The sequence below is a fragment of the Rhynchophorus ferrugineus genome, unplaced genomic scaffold, assembly GCF_030347505.1.
Source record: "Rhynchophorus ferrugineus isolate W39M unplaced genomic scaffold, kcgeb_rfMv2 rfM11, whole genome shotgun sequence".
NCBI classification, from domain to species: domain Eukaryota; kingdom Metazoa; phylum Arthropoda; class Insecta; order Coleoptera; family Curculionidae; genus Rhynchophorus; species Rhynchophorus ferrugineus.
Window position 1 is genome coordinate 6,683,329 of NW_027472590.1, and position 23,004 is coordinate 6,706,332.

General features: G+C 30.7%; 1 protein-coding gene across 3 annotated transcripts in view; it reads right to left on the reverse strand.

Moving 5' to 3' along the window:
* Positions 1-23,004, reverse strand: part of LOC143204719 (neurobeachin) — a 520,160-nt gene that overhangs the window by 400,430 nt on the left and 96,726 nt on the right. For all 3 annotated transcript variants that reach the window (XM_076417458.1, XM_076417457.1, XM_076417456.1), the window contains exon 2: positions 7,571-7,675. In XM_076417458.1, coding sequence (XP_076273573.1) covers positions 7,571-7,675 — 105 coding nt within the window. The remainder of the gene's footprint in view (positions 1-7,570; positions 7,676-23,004) is intronic.

Below are 23,004 nucleotides of genomic sequence, written 5' to 3' on the forward strand. Positions count from 1 at the left end.
ATTTGTAGTTTGATTCTACACGTACTAAAAATTTAAACGTAACAAACAAATTCATCAAGTGTAAAATATTGATTTAGAAATTGTATCAAAATGCACGTATTAGGTTACCTTTCATCACAAAACACATTAATATACTCAAAAGACAAGCAATGTCATGCTTACCAACTGCCAACAGAAAGAATTAGGAAATAATAAATGGATAATGTAGTTTCACATTTTACTATATACGAATAAACCCAAGAGAAATAAACTTTTCAAAATATTACATATACACTCTTCATAAAATTAAAAGAAGTACTGAAATAACTAACTAGAAAATATTCTAAATGTCATTAAAAACGATTACTTAAATTATATTATCTTCCATGAATCCACAATATCCTGAAGATTACCAATTCCATACAGCATATTTTGAAGCCATTCATTAAAATTTTCGTATCAGTCAATAAAGTATAGGAATATGAAGAAGATTGAAAAATTATTTAACCGAACTTACACAATTACTTCAGTAATATTCATAATGAAACAATCAACAAAATTACACATGATATAAAAGATCAAGTCATCCAAAGACCAAATATCGAAATGGAACTGTAACATAAAGAACAAAAAATATTATTATTAGGACTATTATTATATAATTAGGACCATATTAATAATTAATACATCTTACAATATAATGACATTACAATATAGGCTATTTAATCAAGGACCCTAGGGACTGTACCAATTTACACACTCACCTTCACTATATATCTCACGTTTGAATAATATACGAGCGTAGCTGGATAACTTAACAAACTAATTAATTCTTAATTAATTTGTGCACCTAATGACCAATGGCTGTTTAAATTGGGCGAGTTTCTGCACAATAAAAGCGTATAGTGCCTCATGGCATCAATTGTAACTAACGTAAACGTCTATAATAAAAGATATAGCCCCAAGAACATAGCTATTAAATTTAAAAATCCATTATACCACATAAATAATTGAAAGCGTTCCTCAGTATTTGTCAAAATTAGATCCGCAACATAACATCAACTTCAGCGCAAATTAAAAAAAAGAACAATAAACAACGACTAACTTTATTTTCTTGTAATTCATTTCCGACAATGTACTTATAACTCGGGAATTTATTAAATTTTATAATGATATTTCACCCGCCGTCATTTTTTGAGAAAACTCGAGCGATATTAGATTAAAAACGTTTCAAATTTAATCGAGTCCATGGCAATTTGCCCTCGTTCATTTAATATCCGGAAATGTTGGAGTAATTTTCTTAATATTCTTCGATATTTAATACTAATATCGTTAACAGTTCGAAATTATTAACCTAATGAAAGAGTGAGCTATAAACAAAAAAAAATGGCCGTAAATATATCTCGATTATCTCGAAAAAAACGTGAATTATCACTGATACCATTGACATATTTCGAGCTAGTATTAAATTTGAAAATGTCCTGCGTCACAATGCTGTCACCATACTGGATAGACCGATCTATACCGATTACTGAATTATCTACGTGTCAAATCTAAACGAACATGATAGGAATTTTGCCGGTTTTTCTATTTTAGCATTTAACAGCTGCTAAAGTTTAGTTTATTTAAATCTAAAGTATATAAATTATTTAAGATATTGTAAAGGATTATTGATAACATGAAAAATTAGCTTTGAAAAAAGTTGTCATAATTTCAGGGTATATGATTCGCACTTCTTACAGCTTCTAACAGCTACTAGGGTTGGTTTTACTTAAATCTAAAATATACATATTACTTAAAATATGTAAAGGATTATTGAAAAAATTAATAATTAATTTTGAAAGAAAACTGTCATAATTGCGGGGTACATGATTCGCACTTCTTTATAAAAATATATTATTAAGTTAAAAATGCACAGGGAATTTGAGAAACAAAGCATTTATACACACATTTTATCTAATTACTCTGTAATTCTTAGTATAGTTGATATTTATAATATATTAAGAGCTGAGGATATCATATTTATTCTAGAGCCTCTATATTCCAGTATTTGATATCAATAAATTCATTATAATGATAACTGCTAAAGTTTGGTTTAGTTTAAATCAAAGATACATAAATTCTTTAAGATATTGTAAAGGATTGCTGAAACAATAAAAAATTAGTTAAAAAAATTGTCATAATATCAGAGTACATGATAGCCATTTTCTTAAAAATATTTTATTATTTTAATAAAATATAAGAAATCTATTTAAAATCTTAATTAAGAGTATTTAAGTATTTATAACCCATGTTAATATTCATAATAGTCGGATATGTACATATACATATATGAAGCGATTTTAATATTTCTAAAATAGTCGAAATTATGGAATAACATTCTACAAAATATCAGAAACGTCCTTCAAATAGTAATCATCGAGAAAAGCTAATATAAATATAAAAATGTAACCTCTCTTTTTACGAAAACGAAAATATTTGGTCAAATAGTTGGAAACTAATGTCGGTTTTCACGAACGAATAGAAAATCTCTTCATCTGAACCTCATTTGACGAAACGTATGATGAATTTTAATCACGACTACCAACCAGTCCATCTCCATCCAGAAAGCGAACGCTCCAAACTTTGAATATAGCCCGGGCAAAAAAAAAACTTTCAATAACATTAGAACTTCGTCGTTCTCTCCACGAAAATCAACAAATCTTTCTGGGGCACGTATCCTTTCCAACTTGAATAAGTCTTAAGTGTGAACGCTTAACTTTTTCCTTGTATTATTTCGGGTGTGCCTGTCAGCAGAGGAGAAATAAAATTGCGCCTGACGTCGCCTGCGATCGATTCAGTGGTATGGGGGAATGACGAAGGAGGGGGACAATCGGCTTGAAAGATACTTGTTATAACATGCTATTACAGTCAATAATTATGTTGTCCGTTGAAGGGTGGAATTTATGAGGATTTTGAGGGTTTTTTCCTAGTTGAATGAAATAAAATTAATCGGATTTCTGGTCATGTTATAAAATAACAAGTATGGTTACAAAATAACGGGTCTAATTCTATAAAACTTGGTATTTAAAATTTTGTATTTAATTATTATCATCCCTATTTTTTTAATTTATTTATCCACTACTTAGTAAGTATCAAAAAAATTTAAATATTACTTCAAATTAAGTCTTAATACACTAAAATATTGTGGAGTAAAGAAGAAAAAACACCCTAATTGCTGAGTCAACTCCTTTTACAAATATGGCAATGGAGATATATGAGCAAGAATTATGAAATACAATAATTATAAGAAAGAAACATAGTATTCGTAAGACTAACGAGCTTTATTATTTTTTATGATTATGAATGTAATTATATACTTATTTGATGCCTTATGTACCATGAAAACCATATGAAAAGAAAATTTTATGGAGTACAAGAAAAAATCATTTCTCCGTCTTTATTAAACTTTGATTACGGTAGTTGTCCCGTCACAAATATCGTAGGGGCCATCCATTTTTGTTCCATCTAAGGGAAGGATCGACCGTCGTCGGACGCTGCGAAACTAACTAAATCAACGGATCCTTCGGCACGTACGTCTTTAACTTACGGTCCAAATGAGGCCACTAAACTTTCTCCGCCTGATTTTCGATTTTCCTCCGGCAGGAAAAAGGCCCCATACAATCTAGATAAGGACAGAGGCAGCTCCTTAATTGGCAATATGATAGCCGGAGGGTCTGCTCAATGATCTACCGTTTCCAGATAACCGCGTTTCCACAGTATCGGCCGGGGCAAATTTGTTTTTGTCGATGCCTAACACTTTCTTTATTATGTTGCCGCGAGAACGCCCCCTATCGGGGACTGATGGGTTTTTTCCTCATATGTTTCGGGTCGAAATTGTTCGAATATTACGCTTGGACGGTTATTGCGTTCGCAAGTTTTGTGATTGGGAAATACCGGGGCCTTGGGTCAGTCATTTTAGACACTTATTCCGTTCCAAATCATAAGATATTAATATGACTGTCTGTCTGGATTAATACTGATTGTATCACCATGCTAAAAGGTTATCTTCTTCTTCTCATGGCGCTACTGCTCAAACGGAGCCTTGGCCTCCTTTATCTTGAACCTCCATGTTAGTCTATCACTTGACGCTCACCTCCATACTCGGGTGCCCAGAAGTCCGTATTTTCCTGAATTTAATCTTTTCAGCGCCTGTGATGAGTCTTATTATTGTTTTATTATTATTAATTTTGTTTTATTATTATATTGTAGACTCTCAGCTTGTTAATACGGTGTAGGTTTTTAAATTTTAGTACGCAGGGCATTGCAAAATAAGCTTTACTTTTCTGAAAATTTCTCCATCTCTCGTACTCCCTCGAGTTCAGTTTCACTCCCAGGTATGTTGCAATCCACCGACCCAATATTAACTTCTACTATTTCACACATACCTTTTATAAAACGATAAAATAAAATTAATGAATAATAAAATAAGTTTTATAATGATTATTAACTTTATAGCATATATAAATATAAATATATATACATACATACATACATATATATATATATATATATATATATATATATATATATATATATATATATATCAAAAATAGTACATCGTTGAAAAATGGACAAATTAAAAATAAAATTTTCTTGAATTTTTGCCATAATTTCAGAGTGTATTGTTGTCATTTCCTTATACAAATATATTATTAAGTGTTTTAAAATTAATACGTTATAAAAATTTTATTTTATATAATGTAGCATTCTTTTTATCGTTTTCTAAAAATTTAAACTAAAGATTTAAACTTCTCAGGGCTCTAAGCGTATGTATATACCATATATAGAGATAAATCAATACGGAGAAGAAACCTAATAATTAAATCAAAATGACACGTGGAATATGGGTCAGAAATTACATATTAATAAGAGAAATACTGAACTATATATTAAATAAACAGATTAGCTCTGGAGCGGACGGGATGAGGATAAAGGGTTGGAAAAACATGGATATGAATATTAAAATCAATAGAAAGGAATATTACAAGATTAATAGATCCCGAACTGCCATGCACCAGGACAAAAACTAGTAATTACGCTCTGAATCATAATAGTATAGAAAAGAGAAGTTCCATGAAAGCTTGGAGAGAAATATCAGACACATACCAATGGGGAAAGAGAGGAAGGCGCGCCAAGAAGTAACTTTAGTTTTAAAATTAGCAGTAACTTATATTTTTAATAACATAATACATCATTCTAGTACCAGATATTATTTGACAATAAAGTTTAAAACATTTACATATTCGATATCGATTTTGATATATACTGTCTCATGTAAAATCAATAGATATACGATGTAATCAAAATCGGGCTTTATATATTGGAAATAAATTTTAATAGTATACAATTAATAGTTAATAGAATTTAATAGACAAATTAACAAATAATAGAAAATGAAAAATGAGTATAAGGAAAAATCTAAAAAAGAATAAAAATTACAGATTTTTGTAAGTATGCACATCAAAAAAATGGGATAAAAATCTACAATGCAACATAGAGGTCTTAATATACTATTTCTAATATACTATTTTATAATAGACAAAAATATGAGATCATTTTATTATTGATAAAAGTGAAACTGATCTAAATTCAGTCCAGAAATAACAAACTTTCATAACTTAAAATTAAAAATAATACATATTAATAAAAAACAAGTGTAAAAATGATTATAAAATAAAACCTCCATCTAATGGATGATACCTGTACTAACCTATATTATAACCAGTGATAAAAAAACTATTTCTCCGCAGCGCCAAGAAAAAAAAATTGTAAAAGGACAATCTTTTCGCCCATTTCTAATAACTGCGAGACGTCACGCGCAACCATACACTTCCATTATTGAGATATAATCAGATTTCAAAGTGCCCCATTGATTTTTTGTGCATAGAGAGCCGGCAGACATGTAGGCGGGAGCATTATCCCACAAAAACAAGGCGCCGGCAGGGAATGTTGCTCGCCGTGTTTACCCGATTCTTTTGTTCGAGTTTTCGTTACGATTGAGATACGAAATGCCCCTCTCCCCTCCCACAACCTCGTCAGATTGATTTTCCTTGTTTCAAACAAGGCCAAGCATACATGCATCGGACTTATTAATTTTATTATCGGACCAACTAAGTCAAAAAAGCAGTAAAAGGACCAATCGATGCTCATTTTAGTGACACCAATAAGTAGGGGAATAATCAGAGTTGGATAGGCAAATAATTAACCAACATTCAGTCCCAATTTAGGAGCAACTATAAATAAAATTACCACAGAATTAACTCTTCAAAGAATAAAACAAGTTTATGGAGATGAGTGTTGTTTAGATCAAGATCAAGGTCAATTAAAATATTTATAAAAATTGAAATATCATCAACAAAAAGTATTTAAACATTTTGCAGTAAAACAATGTTATTAAGGCATCACCATTTAGTACAAATGGACTCAATAAAAGTTGTAAAAAAAGATCAGTTTAAAGAAAACATATCTCACATTTTAAAACAGATGTATTCATCATTTCATTACTTAAAGATTTTGTAAATTACTACACATTAAATTTCGTTACGATATAAATCGTTATACTATAAACATTACTATAAATAACAATTATACAAAAGCCTAGCAAAATTTGAAGTTCATTTTGCATTACTTTTATTATACATCTTTTCAATATCTTGATTAAACTTATCTTGAAAAGATTGAACTATAATAAAAGGAAGCTTGTTAAAAGTAACTCACAGTCTACATACAATAAAGAAAGTAGCAGAAGAATATAACAAAAATTTAACGAACGAACTGGAGAAATGTACAGACAATAATACTGTGCAAGTTTGAAGGTTTTTGTAACACTAAATACATGACCATTATGATAATAGGTCAGACACCAGTTTCATATTATCGATTCATTGGTATCGACAATATCACAAAAGGACATCACAGTCTCGCGTAACTTCGTAATTGACATCCTTTATCAAGCCCCAACAGATTTCTGGTAGCGGAATTCGCTAGTTACCCCAAAATACCATTATTGATGTACCATAAATGAGTCTATCTAAGTAAATCTAATTTCGCAACTAAATTATATTTGTAAGTTATAAAATAGCTTCAACAAACTGTTTAATTATCAACATCGTAAAAACCGTTCGTTATTTTTCAGATCAGATTTTCAGCTTAAAATTATCCATAACAACATCAATCAATAATCAATTTATATCCGAGCAAAAACAATTTGTAATAAAGCTTGAAACCCTACATATTTACTAAAATAAAGAGGCATTGGTAAATGCTAATAAAGTAAATAGTTTATACAGTGAAATGAATACAAATCTCCAAATGATGTGAATTTTTTTCTGTGTTTTAATGAATTCGCACCATAAATGATCAAATAATCAAGTTTGTCCATAAACTTGGTATTGTTTTAGCCAATTCTCTATACCAACTATTGTAAAATACTACGATATTCACCCATTTTACAGCTTATAATAACATTTCTCGGATTTTGACACCTCCTCTCCTTTCAAACAAAGTCTTAATAAAATTCTACAGAGAAAAAGGGCGAATAAAAACTTACCTGTAAATTTGGGGGACAGTGATCCAATAATTCCAACATATGACGAATATTTTGGGCATCTTGAATGACAAAGTTTAGTTCCATATCAAATTCGCCACCAACCAACTGAAACAGAACAATAAAAATTAATACAGACCAGAACTGTCGCTGCCTAATTAGTTTTAAAGTTTATTAGGTTATATAAACAATTATCAGATAACAAAATAATACATTATAAGATTATCAATTTCTACAGTATAAATCAAAACTGAGATTATCAGCTTGATTATCCCAAAAGGTAGAGAAATATAACAAGAAGCGTAGAAGAAAGTATTGATACTTGGAGTAAATGGCATTTCTTCATAAACGCCTTAATTCAGCTCCAAGAAAGAATTCAACTAAAGGAAGAAATAATTAAATATAATAACAAAATAATTTTTGTACATAACATATTAAACTAAATACAAATATAGCTAAAAATTAAAACAATATAGCAAAATTAAGTCAGGAAATGCTTATCAATTTCATCATTTTATCGAATTATAAAACTCACCAACTTGATCAATACAGCATTTAGATTAAAACATGTCGAGGGCATCTGGAAGAACCTATATCACTTTGAAAAACTCCTGATGAAAAGAATAAAACCGATCATAGAGAGAAAAAACCCAATACCAACATACCAGTTTGGGTTTATTAACAAGCACTCAACAATTGACCAGGGCTACAGAATAACAGATGTTAATGAAAAAGCCTAAAAAGCGAAAAGTAAAAAAGTATGCTGAGCTATATTCGTAGATGTAGCTCAAGCCTTCGATAAGGTTTGGCACGGAGGCCAGAATGTTTAGAGACAAACAAGAAGAAGCTTACTCTATAATAAAAGAAGCTAAAGCAGATGTACTACAAGGAAGTGTACTGGGACCAATGCTTTATCTACTCTACACCTGTGATATACCACAAATGGAGAATATTACGATGGCTTCATTTGCTGATGATACTGTGATAATAACTGTCGGAGATAATAGTGAAGAAGCCTCACGAAAATTACAACAGGCAAGTGACAATATAAATAATTGGACACAAACTTGCAAAATAAGAATTAATGAAAGTAAATCTGTACATGTGCAGATACTATACAGTACATATAACAATGCAATAACTATGTGCAGTACATATACTAATAACATTAAATAATACTATCACTCCACATAGCAATAACGCTAAATATCTCGGAATGAATCTAGATGCAAAACTTCGTTGGAAGGAACATATAAAGAAGAGAAAAGAACTGGAATTGAAATATAGGAAAATGTACTGGCTAATAGGAAGAAAATCGCAATTATCAGTACATAATAAATTGCTATTATATAAGCAAATACTGAAACCTATATGGACATACGGAGTTCAATTATGGGGATGTTCTGCAAAGAGTAATATAAATAAAATAAAAAATTTTGAGAACAAAGTGCTGAGAGGAATTGTGGGTGCACCCAAATACTATAGGACTGATTACCTACATCGAGACCTTGAGATACCCACAGTCGGTAAAGAAATCAAGAGAATTGTAAGGGTACATGAGTCATAAAAATTAAAATGGCTAGAACATAGGTTTTGAAACATCGGTTGGAGATGGAAAGATGGAGAAGATTAAACAACGTTGTAGCTGACTTGTTGAAAATATACAATCTAATGTATAGGAAGAAATATGTAAAACAATTAAAAAATAAAATATGAATTGAATGAATCGAAATAAGTGATATCGATATATAATATATTAAATATACCAAATAGTAGACAGAAGGGATTAATCAAACAAATAATCAAATAGAGGCATGTAAAACTACTTATACTCTTAATATGTCAATTACGTTTTTAAATTAAAGTAATTTTCGCCTTTACTCTACCTCCATTTCTTAATAGTATGCAGAGAACTCCTATTCTCCGAGATAGTGCATTAAAATTCAGTTTCTTTCGGCCATTTTCTAGCAATTAAAACAAAGGAGATTTGAATATTTTAATTTCATACGTTTCAGTTAATTGAATTGTTCTTAAGACCGTTCCACGAGCGCTTTCCAGCAAAGAGAGATTCCATTATCGAGATCGCTAGAGTTAAATTCAATTAATTGGCTATTAAAACTCTCTAATGTATTTAAATATCTCCTGAGTTGCCTTATAACGTTAATAGAATAGAATATTTATTATTAAATATGAATATTTTATATAAATATAAAGAGAACCTACATAACTGTGCGTTCACATTCTTTGTTAACCATATATTATATTGTATTACGATAGCTGCTGCAGCGATGTAGCTACTTAAAATAGTTTCTTCAATCTCGCTAGATATAGTCAGTTCAATAGTTACTTCACCTGCTTCAAAAAAGTCTTGAAGAACTTTTATGTAACCGCCTTAGTTTGAAACTTCAACTGATGGCAGATATCTTTCTATAGTAAAATTTATAAGTTGTAAAGCTCTGAATTTACACCTGAATAGGCATAGTATAATTCAGCAGGATAGTTCAAGTGCGACATATTTACGTATTGCTTCAAAGTAAAACATTTAAAGTAATTCTTTCTTACTTTTATTGCTATTGATCGAAGAATTACAGGTAATATTTGCCTGAAATCTTCTTTAAGCAATGTTAATGAAATCGCATTCGAGCAGATCTATTTCTTTGAGCAATGATAGATCACCTACTTCGAGTGATTTGGTCAGTGCTGTTGCATATCATCAATCTAAAACTACAAGTTTGTATGTCTGCAATATCTTATCCATGTCTTACTTTACTTAAGTCTAAGTCGGTTTGGAGTTGAACTGCTGTCAGAATCATTCTAATCAAGAGGAGGTATTTTACTAGCTTTTTCATTGTATTTATTTGTTTTTCCAGTTTTATTTCAAAATGTTAATTTCATTAACAAAGGTTAATGAAAGCAAATAATATATTCAAAACAGGGCTGCAATTATATCAAACGCAATGGTACGACCTATACTGATAAATATAGTCAAGAAAATATTAGAAGAAAGCACAAGCAATATATTGAAGCAGCTATACAGCAATTGAAAGAGTCGTAATGTAGTCCCAGCTGACAATTTTAAATTAGCAGGTTTTTCTAATTATTATTCATCATTAATAACAAACAACTTATTTTAGAGAAACATTTTCTTCACACAAAAAATATCATATTGTTTTTAAATTTCATTTAAAGTTACTTAGAAAACTAAAACAGAATATTGCTCCTCTAGCATCTAGTTTCTATCGTCTATTTAGTATCCAAAAGTGTGTAATAATTACTAATTAAATCAAACGAGGAGATATAATTAATATAATAGTGTTCTCAAACTTCAGCTACAAAGCAACAGACAGGTCTGCGAATGACCGAGCATTAGTTTAATTAGCCCTACAGCCAAATTGACAATAAGTCTCGCGTTTCTTATTAATTAAGCAGAACTTTGGACGACAACAGAGCGTATATAAAAGGGCCCCCTTGAGGCCCTTAAAATATTATTAAAGCTGAAGATCAAAATAATCAGACCTACCAGAGATATTACTAAAATGTTTAAAATAAATTAAGTTCAATTAATTCTTTTATTCGCAAAAATATTATTTTACAAACTTTTTGTGAAAAAAACATTGATTACTTTGTGAGTTTCAGGCAATTAGCATTTTCCTGTAACTGAACAAATGTTATTTATCCCTGTCCCATATATTTTATTTTTCCCGCTTTAGTGTTTCTTGTATTCAACATAAAAAATGACAATGTCTGATTAATATGCATTCGAAGGTAAGTTATAAATGTAAAAGCTTTCATGTAGACTGATTCTTAACATGTGTTAGATCATTGTCATGTAAAATTGTTTTTGCTTTACCTGCATGTATTTTTCTGAAATAGGTCTCTTGAGGATTATTTCGGATAATTCTTTGTATGCTGTTTCACAATTACCACTTCTTTAACAAGAAAAAGAACGTGTGAGTGTTATATAGAGGTGTTTTGATAGTAATATGACAATAATAAGTGATTTATATTATAACAAAAAGTAAAGTTTAATGACAGAATTTATGAGCCTAATACAGATGATGTATTTTCACAACATCGCTGGTGCAGATGAAATTGTGAAAGTAAATAGATAAAAGCCAGCGAAATATAATGACAGGGTACAGCCTAGTTGTTGATCAGACAAAACAACTCACTAGGATTGTTTGGAACCTAATTACCTCGCATCCCTCTTAATTAACGCAAAGATTCAATGGTCCCCCCATTTGTCCCGTAAAGCCCAATCAAAAGCAGATCCGGGCAAACGCCCGATACACCCGAGTAATTCCGAACTCGTCTCATCAGCCGCAGATTATGTAAAAGTCTATTCATCCTTCGGAAAGTTGGCGGCGGTGACGGACATATCGGAACTGCCGAACTCCCTGCGACAAAATTGCTTCTGCCCTCAACTTTTACGCTACCGAAAATTACATCGATATAGCGAAATAACCTCGTCCCATCCATGAAAGTTTCAAAAATAACGTCGGCCTCCTCGTTCCCCGAACGGAATGTTAATTGTGGCGTAAAAATATTAATTGAAACGCATTCGCATAGTCGACGTACGGACATGAATGTGGAATATTTTATATTCCACATATATATAGATGAATTTTATATTTCGCTTTTTAATATGTTTTCAGTTTAAAACATACGTTTATTAATTTATTTTTAATATAAATAAAACGTTGATAAAAAAAACATTCGTTCCAACATAAATATGAATTTTAAAAGAATAATACAATTTACTGGCATCACCCAATAATAAATGTTGTTAAAATGTCATACAAAAAACTAGCGCTGGAAACTATCCACTGAAAATAGTCGAAACAGTCGGTAGTCAAAAAACTAGCGACTAAACATAGTAATTACCATTTTCAGTCAAATGCACGGTTCGACTATTTTGTTCAATTCGTGATGTCAGACAAAGATGTGCAAAACCCTTTGCTGTATAAATTGTGATAGAGGAAAGGACGGAGATAATTGGTTGGAGCAGTTAATTTTACGTGTGTTTATATTTTCCAACGGTAGTATAAGCGAGACGGAGATGTACATATTCCTTCACGTACCAACTTTAACAAAGAAAAGGAAAAAAATAATAATTGAATACTATTAACATGCAATTTATTTAATAAGTACAATTACTTTTATATTTGAATGTTTTTAATATGTTAATTGCTATTTTTAAATAATATATTATAAGAAATATAGATAATACAATATAACTTAAAGAAAACCTAAAAACTAAAGACGTAATATTAAATAAAAATTAAACATATACCTGATCATAGAAAAAAAAATCCATGACATAATTAAAAATGATCGCACAATAACTACTAGAGCTTTTTAAGTAAAGTAAATGCCTTATTTATTATTGAACGGAAATACTTTTTAACAAAAATCCAGACAGATAAAAGTCAATAAAAAAAACCTAATAAAAGCTGTAAAAGCAGTCAAAAGTATTTTACTATTTACCATTCACAATTTTAATCATTTTACCCTATTACATTAACATCTTAAAAAATATCGTTCCAAAATCCTGCTATATAAATATAGAATATACTGTTATTTACAAGAAAACTACCAAAAAATTAATAAAACTATATGTATTATATATAAATCAATATAGGCCTAAATTCGGCATATTTTTGTCAAGGTCGCGGCTAGGACGACAGTCAGAACGTTAAAAATCAGTCGAATGATACTAGTAGAACCAAAAATAGTAAATAAAAGTACATGACTGAAACAGTCTATAGTAAGAAGTATTAAAATCATTCGGAGCGAAAATAACGACTGAGAACAATCGGCTGAAACAGTCACTAGTAAAAAAGTTGTAAAATCAGTCGAACCAAAAATAGTCGATAGTAAAAAGTAGTCAATTACTAAACAGTCAATAGTCAGTTTCAGTCGAAAGTTCTCAGCGCTACTAAAAACATTATTGTCGATAAAACAAATGCATGGTGACGAATCAGGTGCATGTTTAGGACTCTCACACTTTTATCTCATCAATTAATATTTTTTGATTTTGCCATTAACTGATCCCCTTATTCACCTGATCAAGTGATTTTTTAAAACTTATATGTGGTAACCAACATTCAAAAACAAAGTTAAATTATTAAATTAAAATTTTAATTCAATTAAATACAAAAATTCATAAAAAAGGTCCCACTTAAAGAAGAAAAATACACTTTCCACATTTATAATGCAATTACACACACAATCGCTGTATATTTGTCAGATTTAACTCCACTTGATTTCTGGCTCTTCTCACATCCGAAAAAAACTCCTGAATTTTTATATCAAATGCATAGATCACCGCTGAAGTAACGCGGTTTTTACGTATATTGAATTTTTATGTATATTGTGGTATATTGAAATCAAGAGAACTTATGCTGAAATTGCCAATTACTATGAACTAAAATGTTCACTTTATTTTAAGGTAGTTAAATGGGAATATTAATTGCTTTTTTATTTCAGTTCAGTTCTAACAGTAAACATATATAATATATAGATAATAATAATAATAAATAATAAATAATAATATAATAATAATATATATAATATATAGATGATAATATAGAAAATAATAGAACATACATAGGTTTGATTACATAATATAGATGTTAATAAATGCTAATTTATTATCATCTTATTCTCGAAACTAGAAATAGTAAAAGGTAGGATTTACAAGCCAAAGAGGCCTCAAATTGTAAAGAAGCAGCCAACAATACGAAGATAATAAACGTTCCTTAACAAAAACTGGAAATCATCCGACACTACGTTTTAGATATCTTTCTTTGGAGCTCTATTAATCAAAACTACATAGAGAAATGTTTTTGGAGACCATTTTATTTTTAGTTTCTAGAGCAGGAAAACAAAATTACATCGAAACTTTCGATGAAGCATTCCGAATTTTCCGAAGTACATTTCTGTCTCCGCGACGACACAGAAAGCAAAGTTCGTCAATAATTTCAGCCCGAACCGTCTTGGAACTTTTCACGAGAGCCAGAAAATTGTATATAACGCCAACTTGATGGAATCATGAGTTGAATTAACTGAAAATGTCACGTATGGCGATATTCACTTCTTCAGTTCGATTGAGCTATTGAAACTTTTAACAAGTTTTGAGAAAAAATTTTATTGAAAATATTCAATTTCTAGGGCAAGGTGATGGTGAAGGCCACAAAAACTAAACGTAAAAGGTAAATATGTTATCTAATGAAAGTAAAATATATATTATTTGGATATACAATTGTTAATTAGCTGGATTAGGTCTCCAGGGAAAACAACTACAAATGCGCCTAGAACTCTATTTTTTTAAACTAACTTTTGTTAACAGCCGCTCACCAATTGTTGAGAAGCTGATGAACTTCTTAAATTTATCAAAATAACGAAAATAAACAAAATGATGTCAAGTATTTAGCGAGATTGTAACGAAATTGTTATTCATGTGTTGCTCAAACCTTACCAAACCCTCTTTCATATGAGATATCTGATATCAACTGAGTAAATAATTTATTGGAAATCCATTAATTCGTATTACAAATAGCTGAAGTAGTTCTAGGCAACTATCGTAAAACTTCTCTCAACAACCATTCCATTAAGACCGATTCAGTTGGGTTAACATGTATGTTATGCAAACATTTTTCCTATTTTTTTCGGAAGAAAATCGCTCACCTTATTCGTATGCATTGAAAGTATCCGAGATATTCATGATCTACAGTTTCAATTTATTTTTTAAAAGATGACGTCTAAGTTACGGTTATAAAATCGCTGGGTTGAGCTACCGCCGGTTTATGATTCAATCTTATTGAAGTCGAGTTTCGCGTACATTTGGTGCGCTTCATAGCGCTCGCCATATTATTGCGGTGTAATAATATTGTACGGTATAAAAATACCGTACAAAATATGCCGGTAGAACTGTAAATTTGTTACTAAGATGTAGCGGGGAGTTTTGATTTATATCAACGGTGAGAGAGTGTTCAGGATGGGGAACTAATCTTGTAACGTGCATGCGGGTAAAGAACGTTCACACGCACGGAAAAAATACATGATTTTCATATCATAAACTTATATACCAGTTATAATAGCTGTAGACATTATAACAAATATCTCCAAATTACCTGAAACTATTTTTATGGTCATATCTATGTATCGGCCTAACAGGTCAATTCATGGATTTTTGACGTGGTGCATTGTCTTGGTGAAGCAGCACTTTCCGTTTCTTCAAATGCGACCGTTTTTCAACGATTTCGTCCTTCAAACGGTCCAATAACGCTATGTAGTAGCCGCCGTTGATGGTCCTTCCTGGATGGATTTTTTAAATGTTTTCGTCGGTAATGACCTCTTTTGGGCGTCCACTGCGTTCACCGTCTTCGATGCTCATTTCACCACGTCTAAACTTAATATACCAATCCCTGATGTTTGATTTTCCTGGGGCAGTGTCCGGAAACTCGGCATCAAGCCAAGTTTTTGCTTCAACTGTATTTTTCCTTCCAAAAAGCACTATTTTCTCAACACGCAAAATTCCTTTTTATTCATTTTTTTTACAATAACAAAAGTTGCTTCACTCAAAATGCTATAATTCACAAACTAATGATTCGACAGCTGTCAAATTTATACGCGCATCTTCTGAGGGTTAGGGCTAACTAAAAAACATATGAATTTAATTCTAGTAGCGCCATCTATGTGTCAAGCCGGGGACTTTTCAATTGACCTGTTATATTAAGTAAAAAGATGTAACAAAACGTTATGACTGATAATTTAAACGTAAAATACTAGGATTGTAACTGGCCATGAAAAGTACATCTACTGCGACAATACCAAGTCTTGGATTAATACATCATTACGAAAATAGACAAAAACTAGTTGTTTCGTTAATTCTAAACAATGTAGCCGAATCTCTAGCGACAAAACGCGAAATTAGAGAATCCGAATTTCAATTATCACCACACACTAGCTCGTCGTAAGTCGGATTAATTATAATATTACATATAATTACTCGGATAAACCGGCAAGTATATCGCGTATGTCTTTTGTGTATCGCCCACCGAAATCCCAGTGTAATTTGCAGGATCGCTCTATGTCACGCTAGACCCCGTACAATGTAGCGCGTATATCCCGCCAAGTAGACGTGTATAATTAACAATACGTGAATTAGATGTCGCTCTGTAACATGTAAGCACAGCTTCAGACGATTCCATTTCGGTATGGGATCGAATATGGCGGTTTTTGCTTGACAGTCGGTTGAGCGTACGTACATTCATTAAGAGAAAGGGCGTTGAAAACGATCTGAATAACTGAATAATCGATTACGTCTGGAAAACCTTATACAGACTTGTTTTATCTCGTATTCATATACGATTAAATTATAATATGTATAATAAACATCGAAAACATAGCAAATTTAAAAAAAAATTATTTTAATTCATTACTTTTGTTGATTTAATGGAAGAAATCTGCTGCCGAAACCCAAAAAACACATATAGAAGCTTATGAAGCACCTGAAGAGTCTAAAAGTTCAAGATCAATGTTTTGCAAGACTTATTCGAGGAAAACCAAACCCAAGCCCTGAGAAAACTTTCAGACAGCTTATCTGTTGACAACACACAGTGAGAAGCAGAAGGAGCAAATAACGAAAATGGTATCGATAATATAATAGACAATGTACCTACAGATTCGAAGTCAGTCAATCAAAAATCTTACACCAAAATTGCCAATAACATAGAGGTGGTGCTTATAAATTATACAATTATAATAATATGCTTATTTAAACCATATATATTGGTTTGTGTGTATGTCTCTTAATCTGTATAACTTAGATTACATTTTCTTTGTTTATTTTATTCCATTTATTGAAATAAATGATGTAATATTTCGACATTGTTTATCTGCTCCGAGGAATTACATAAACCGAAAGAAATAATAAATCACAAAGCTTCAGATCCTACGTTATCAATTTATTCCAACCACTCTCTATTAAGTATGCCTCATATTTACACTATGCTGAAAATTCATGACACTTCGTTTAAACATTTATAGCATTCTTCTTCTTTTGAAATATCGGTAAAATCAGCAAGATATAAGTATAATAACAAATAGACAGAGAAGGTATAGAAACATGAGCATATTACCTCTGCTATAATTTTCTGTTCTGTTTCCATATTATTTAAGACAAAAATATATTATGTGTTCCATAACAATCCACAAAATTAGTGTTATAGGATAATAATATACACTTATTTTGTAATAAATAAAATTAAATCCAATCGAAACTTGTATAGGCATGGATGTATAGGTTTTTTACTGTCGTCTAAAATGCAGGTGGAACGTCTATTAACAAAATTCTTAGTATATGGCCCCCTTACATCACAGTGCAGTCCATAACCAATGCACCATAATATAACATATGTTCGAGTTTCAATAAACGTATCTGCATTAGAAATCATTATAATTAGGTCTCATATACATCAACAAACTCCTAAGAATATATACAAATTGATCCCCTTCATATTTTTCCAAATCAGCCGCTAACAAATAGCAGCATAATTTAATTATTACTAATACACATTACGCATATTGTTCCTAATAAAGCAGTGCAAACAACCATATGCAATTTAATTTCTCGTTCATTTCGATTTCTGCATAATCCAAATTGATGGCGAGATTTTCAAGCGTCCGAACGCATTTATAGAATTGTACTGTAATACCGGGAATTCGCTGGAAAATACCAGAATTTGGGAAATTAATTAATTGTTACTTATTAAAGGAGCAAAAACGTACATTTAAATAAGTCGATTAGATATATTAAGACTCATTCTGTATTTTTAATGTTTTAATTGTTATTAGATGATATGTACAAATTACATATAAAACATTAAAACCACACCTTAAATAAATACAATAAGAAATGCTTAAAAAATTATTTATAGTTATAACCAAAGAATAGAACTGCAATGTAAAAAAAAAACAAAATGTAAGATAACAAATATACAGAGAGAGATGTCAGAAGGTTTGCCTAAAAATACCTTAAAATAGAGTCCATTTTCCTTAGAAAAATGAGAAAATTCACGTGAAAAATGTCCTCAAAGAACCAAGCAAATATTTTTTAGTGAGTGGTGACGTTGAGAAAAGACATGATAGAGAGTCAAATGATTCTAACTGAAAACTGATTTATAAATGAACCTTGAACTAAAGTTGAATTTATATTTAGTAGTTAAAATTGACTCTTTAATGGTGATTCGTAATTTTATATCTAACAGAGCTGACATTAACTGGTCACCCAGCAGCCCAAACTGATCCCTAATGGAGTTTTTCTGGTCAGAATATCTTAGAATTATATTTGCATTAGCAAGTTAGAGTTTATTCAGTAATTAAAAGGACAAACATATGTAATGAATCGGAATGTTACCGGAAAGTAAAAAACTAACAAAAGATGATGTATTATTCAATAAGCAAATACCCAATTCGTACATTTTAAAATACATTAAATATTAACTGTTTATGTGGAATGTTTACTTACACATAAGTTGTTATTATCGGCATTTGTACAACACTGGCCAATAATGTTTTTCAACAAATATGCAAATGCTTAGAAAAAAATCATCAAGAACATAACCTAATAACCCCTTATTTATAATATTAAGCTTCTATCTTGAAAAACCTCTCTTTATCTAACAGATTCTAAACTTAATGTGGTAGAGTCGAAAACGATTCAACTCCCGCCGGATGACGAAATACTGATGCAAGAGCCTTAGTTTTGTATCGATGGCGTGTTATTGTAAGTAAGTTGTAAGTTGTCTGTGATATTATGTTATATAATGTAGATGAAGAAAGATAGAAATATGAACGACACTGAATGGAGGTGAGGGTAATAGAGTTATAAAAGAGAGTTTAATATATACAATATATTTGAATAAAATCAATTACTGTACATACATTTATACTGGAATTCCAATAGAGGGCATATCAACAAGAAATTAGCAGCAACCCTTTACTTTAATTTAAATTTAAATTAATTAAAAAATATGGCATATCAATAAAAAAAAGAAACAGCTGAATATAAAAATGTTCAGTCAGCTGTTGGGTCTTCATTTCATCACTACATAGTATAAAACAAAGTCGCCTTTTCTGTCCCTATATCCCTATGTGCGCTTAAATCTTTAAAACTACGCAACGGATTTTGATGCGGTTTTTTTCAATAGATAGAGTGATTCAAGAGGAAGGTTTATATGTATAATACATGCATAATATACTAAGGCAACATTGCTAATTTTAGAGGTTTCTAACGTAATGTCGTAAATTAACCTATTTTTTAGGCTTATTTAGCAATTAGCAAAAACGCTGCCTACGAGTTAGATCAAATTAATGTACTACAGTATTGTACACCATAAAAAGGTCTACAAAAAAGTCCGCGATGGTATATGTTTATCTTTTAGGGATAACCCACATTAACCATTTTTATTGTTTACTTTTTACGTGAGAAAATGGCTTATTTACGAAGCTATTTTAAGCAATACGGCATTAATCCTTATCGAATTAAGTACCTTAAATACAGTGTGCAATTAATATAGATCAATATGGTTCCTTACAGCATGTAAATTAAACAAATATTTTCGGAGATATTACAAATTTAAAATTTGCGTTTAAAAATGTGTAATGTAATAAAAATTGTATGAATTTAGATATTCCAAAGATAGCAGGAAATCTTCATAGTAAGTATAGGGGAAGAGGAATTGTTTTACTCCAAATTTAATGCGTGCAGGCCAAGGGCAGTAATGAATGAACCAAAAATACTGGATCGATTTTAATCATGTTTTCATTGAGTGACATAGGCATATATATTTTATGCCCGTGCAAAGTCGGAGCGGGCCGCTATGTTTTTATATACAACGTTCATATTTTTTCTGTAGTGTATTTAATTTAGTATCAGCATTGCACCCGTGCGAAGCCGGGGCGGGTCGCTAGTGATAAATAATTTACTTGGTCCCATTCACCTCAAAAATTATGAAGTGTAAATGAAAATTACATAGTATAAGAACTCAATCGGTATTCCAAGAAGTTTGGTTTTTATTTTGAGGCAAATTATTGCAATTCATACTGGATAGTATCGAATGATCTCATTCTTGTCTGAAAATTCAAAAACTCTTGCGGTCCAGCCTATAGCAGCAAATTATAAATGAGAGTGTGAATGAAGAACTAGTTCTCACTTTGTTTACACATGCAATATATTAACGCACAGTAGGAACCTCACATATTACAACTAGTTATTCATTATCTAGTAGTTTATCCTTAATATTATTTTTAAAGTTTAGATCTAAGATTTCAGACCAAAACTTTATGAGCATTTCGTGAATGTACCGAAGCTGACGCGCTTCACATAAGCTTAAAACAAGGCACACTTTTTAACACTGCCTACACAGATCCGGAGGGTTTTTGCATCTTCAACCTCCGGATAACTCCATTGTTATCGAGCAGTTAAAGTACTAACTATTTAATTTCCCCACTGATTGTTGGTACCCTTAAGTCCTTGTGGATGTTCGCATTTCTAATATAAAATAGAACGTTAATGATGCTCCAAAGAGCTTTACTTTGAAAAGTTTTGATCATGTTAATATTAGATTTTTTTAGAAATCCCATAGTTACACAATATAGGACTTCAAAATTTGTTTATATAACAACAATGGCAAAACATAAGAAGTACAACTCAAAAGAACGAACGATATTGACGTTGGAATCTTCCTTAAGTCATGTAAAGTTATAAATTTAGCAATAACGTTATTTAACAAAAAACAAACATTAATACTGCGAAAACGTCATGGGTAAAGGATGCGAGAGGGCCCATCAGTTGACGAGAGCGCAGTAAACGTCCACGTAATAGGGCGAATCCATTCAAATCCGTCACCTAGGCCATTCGATGACCGGCCCCGCCATAATCCGGTCGCCGATAACGACTCGGCCGAAGCTATACAACTATAATTTCCAATTTGGGAGATTGATTCGAGGTCAGGACGCACAGTTAATTCCGTCCCGTCCCTATAATTTAACGCCGAAATATCAACCGTGATTTAACTCCCGGCTACGTCCCGCAAATAAACACGGCTCGATTAAATTAAATGCTCATCGAATGCCGTTACTGTTTTAATTTAAAATTACGACCGAGTCGCCCCCTTACTCCGTCTCGTCGCCGAAAAAAAAACGACGATAAATACGGCGGAAGATCCGCGAGAGGAAGCTTCCGGAAAAAAGTTCGCTCGTATTTTTTCTGCGTAAAGGTTCGAACTTTCTTGTTCTTTCTTTTATCTTGTAACTATGAATATTCTATTATGTTTTATCGATAAATTATGAGTATGAGGAATAAACAAGACAATCATTTTTTATCTGTTGAGACTTCATTTTCTATAAAAATATATGTCCTTAAAATTGATTGATTTAGAAAAGGCTTTTGACAGAGTAGGTAGAGACTCACTATGGATTAAGTTGTAACAAAGAGGGTAAGTAATAAAATGGTAAGAATAATTCACGAAATATACGGGATTAATACCAATGCTGTGATAGTAGAAAATATAAAATAAACACCTTCAAAATCTTGAATGGATGGAACAAATAGGGAAAATAGAAGAAATAATGAATTATTAACAGTAATTTGGTAAATATTTTAAACCGCTGATAAATATTAAGATATTTAACGACTAAAGCAATAAAATATATAACTATATGATAATTTTTCACTGAATATTTCATCAATTATTTTAGTTTTTAGTTATATTATTTAATGATAATAAATACATTACTTTAATTTTTATTTATTATTAATTAACGACCCAACAACCTCTACTCAACAGACTTTTTAAGGTCGTGGCTTACATAATTTCTTAAATAAGTTGTAAAGTGATTAATTGTATTCGTTATTATTTTAATTAATATACAAATTTGTGTTTAATAATCTACATTTATGATTCTAACATAAAAGTAAATAAAAATCATATATACTTATATTTGATGTTCTGAAGTTGCTGCAGTTCTGAAAATAATATTACTACAAACAAATCTAATTTTTTCTTCGGCACTGATTTCAAACTGATCACTTGGTGGTAGTCAAAATAACATTGTAAATAGATATATAGGTATAGGTAGGTATTAAACTAAATTGTGTGTATATAGTAAAATATAAAATACGTGTAGCAGATAGGTTAAATAAAGTTGTTGTTTATTTTTATTTAGTTATTATACTGATTATTATGTGCACATTTTAAATTAAAACGGGTTTTTTGTGTTAAAAATCTAATAAAAGTTTGATTATTTTTTAATATCTGTGAGTTCCTTATTTATTTCTTGAAGCCGGTTCAATTTTTTTGTTAAAAATATTTTATTTTTCTCCTTTTAGTGCTCGATATTCACTCAATAAATTACGCAGTTATTTTATT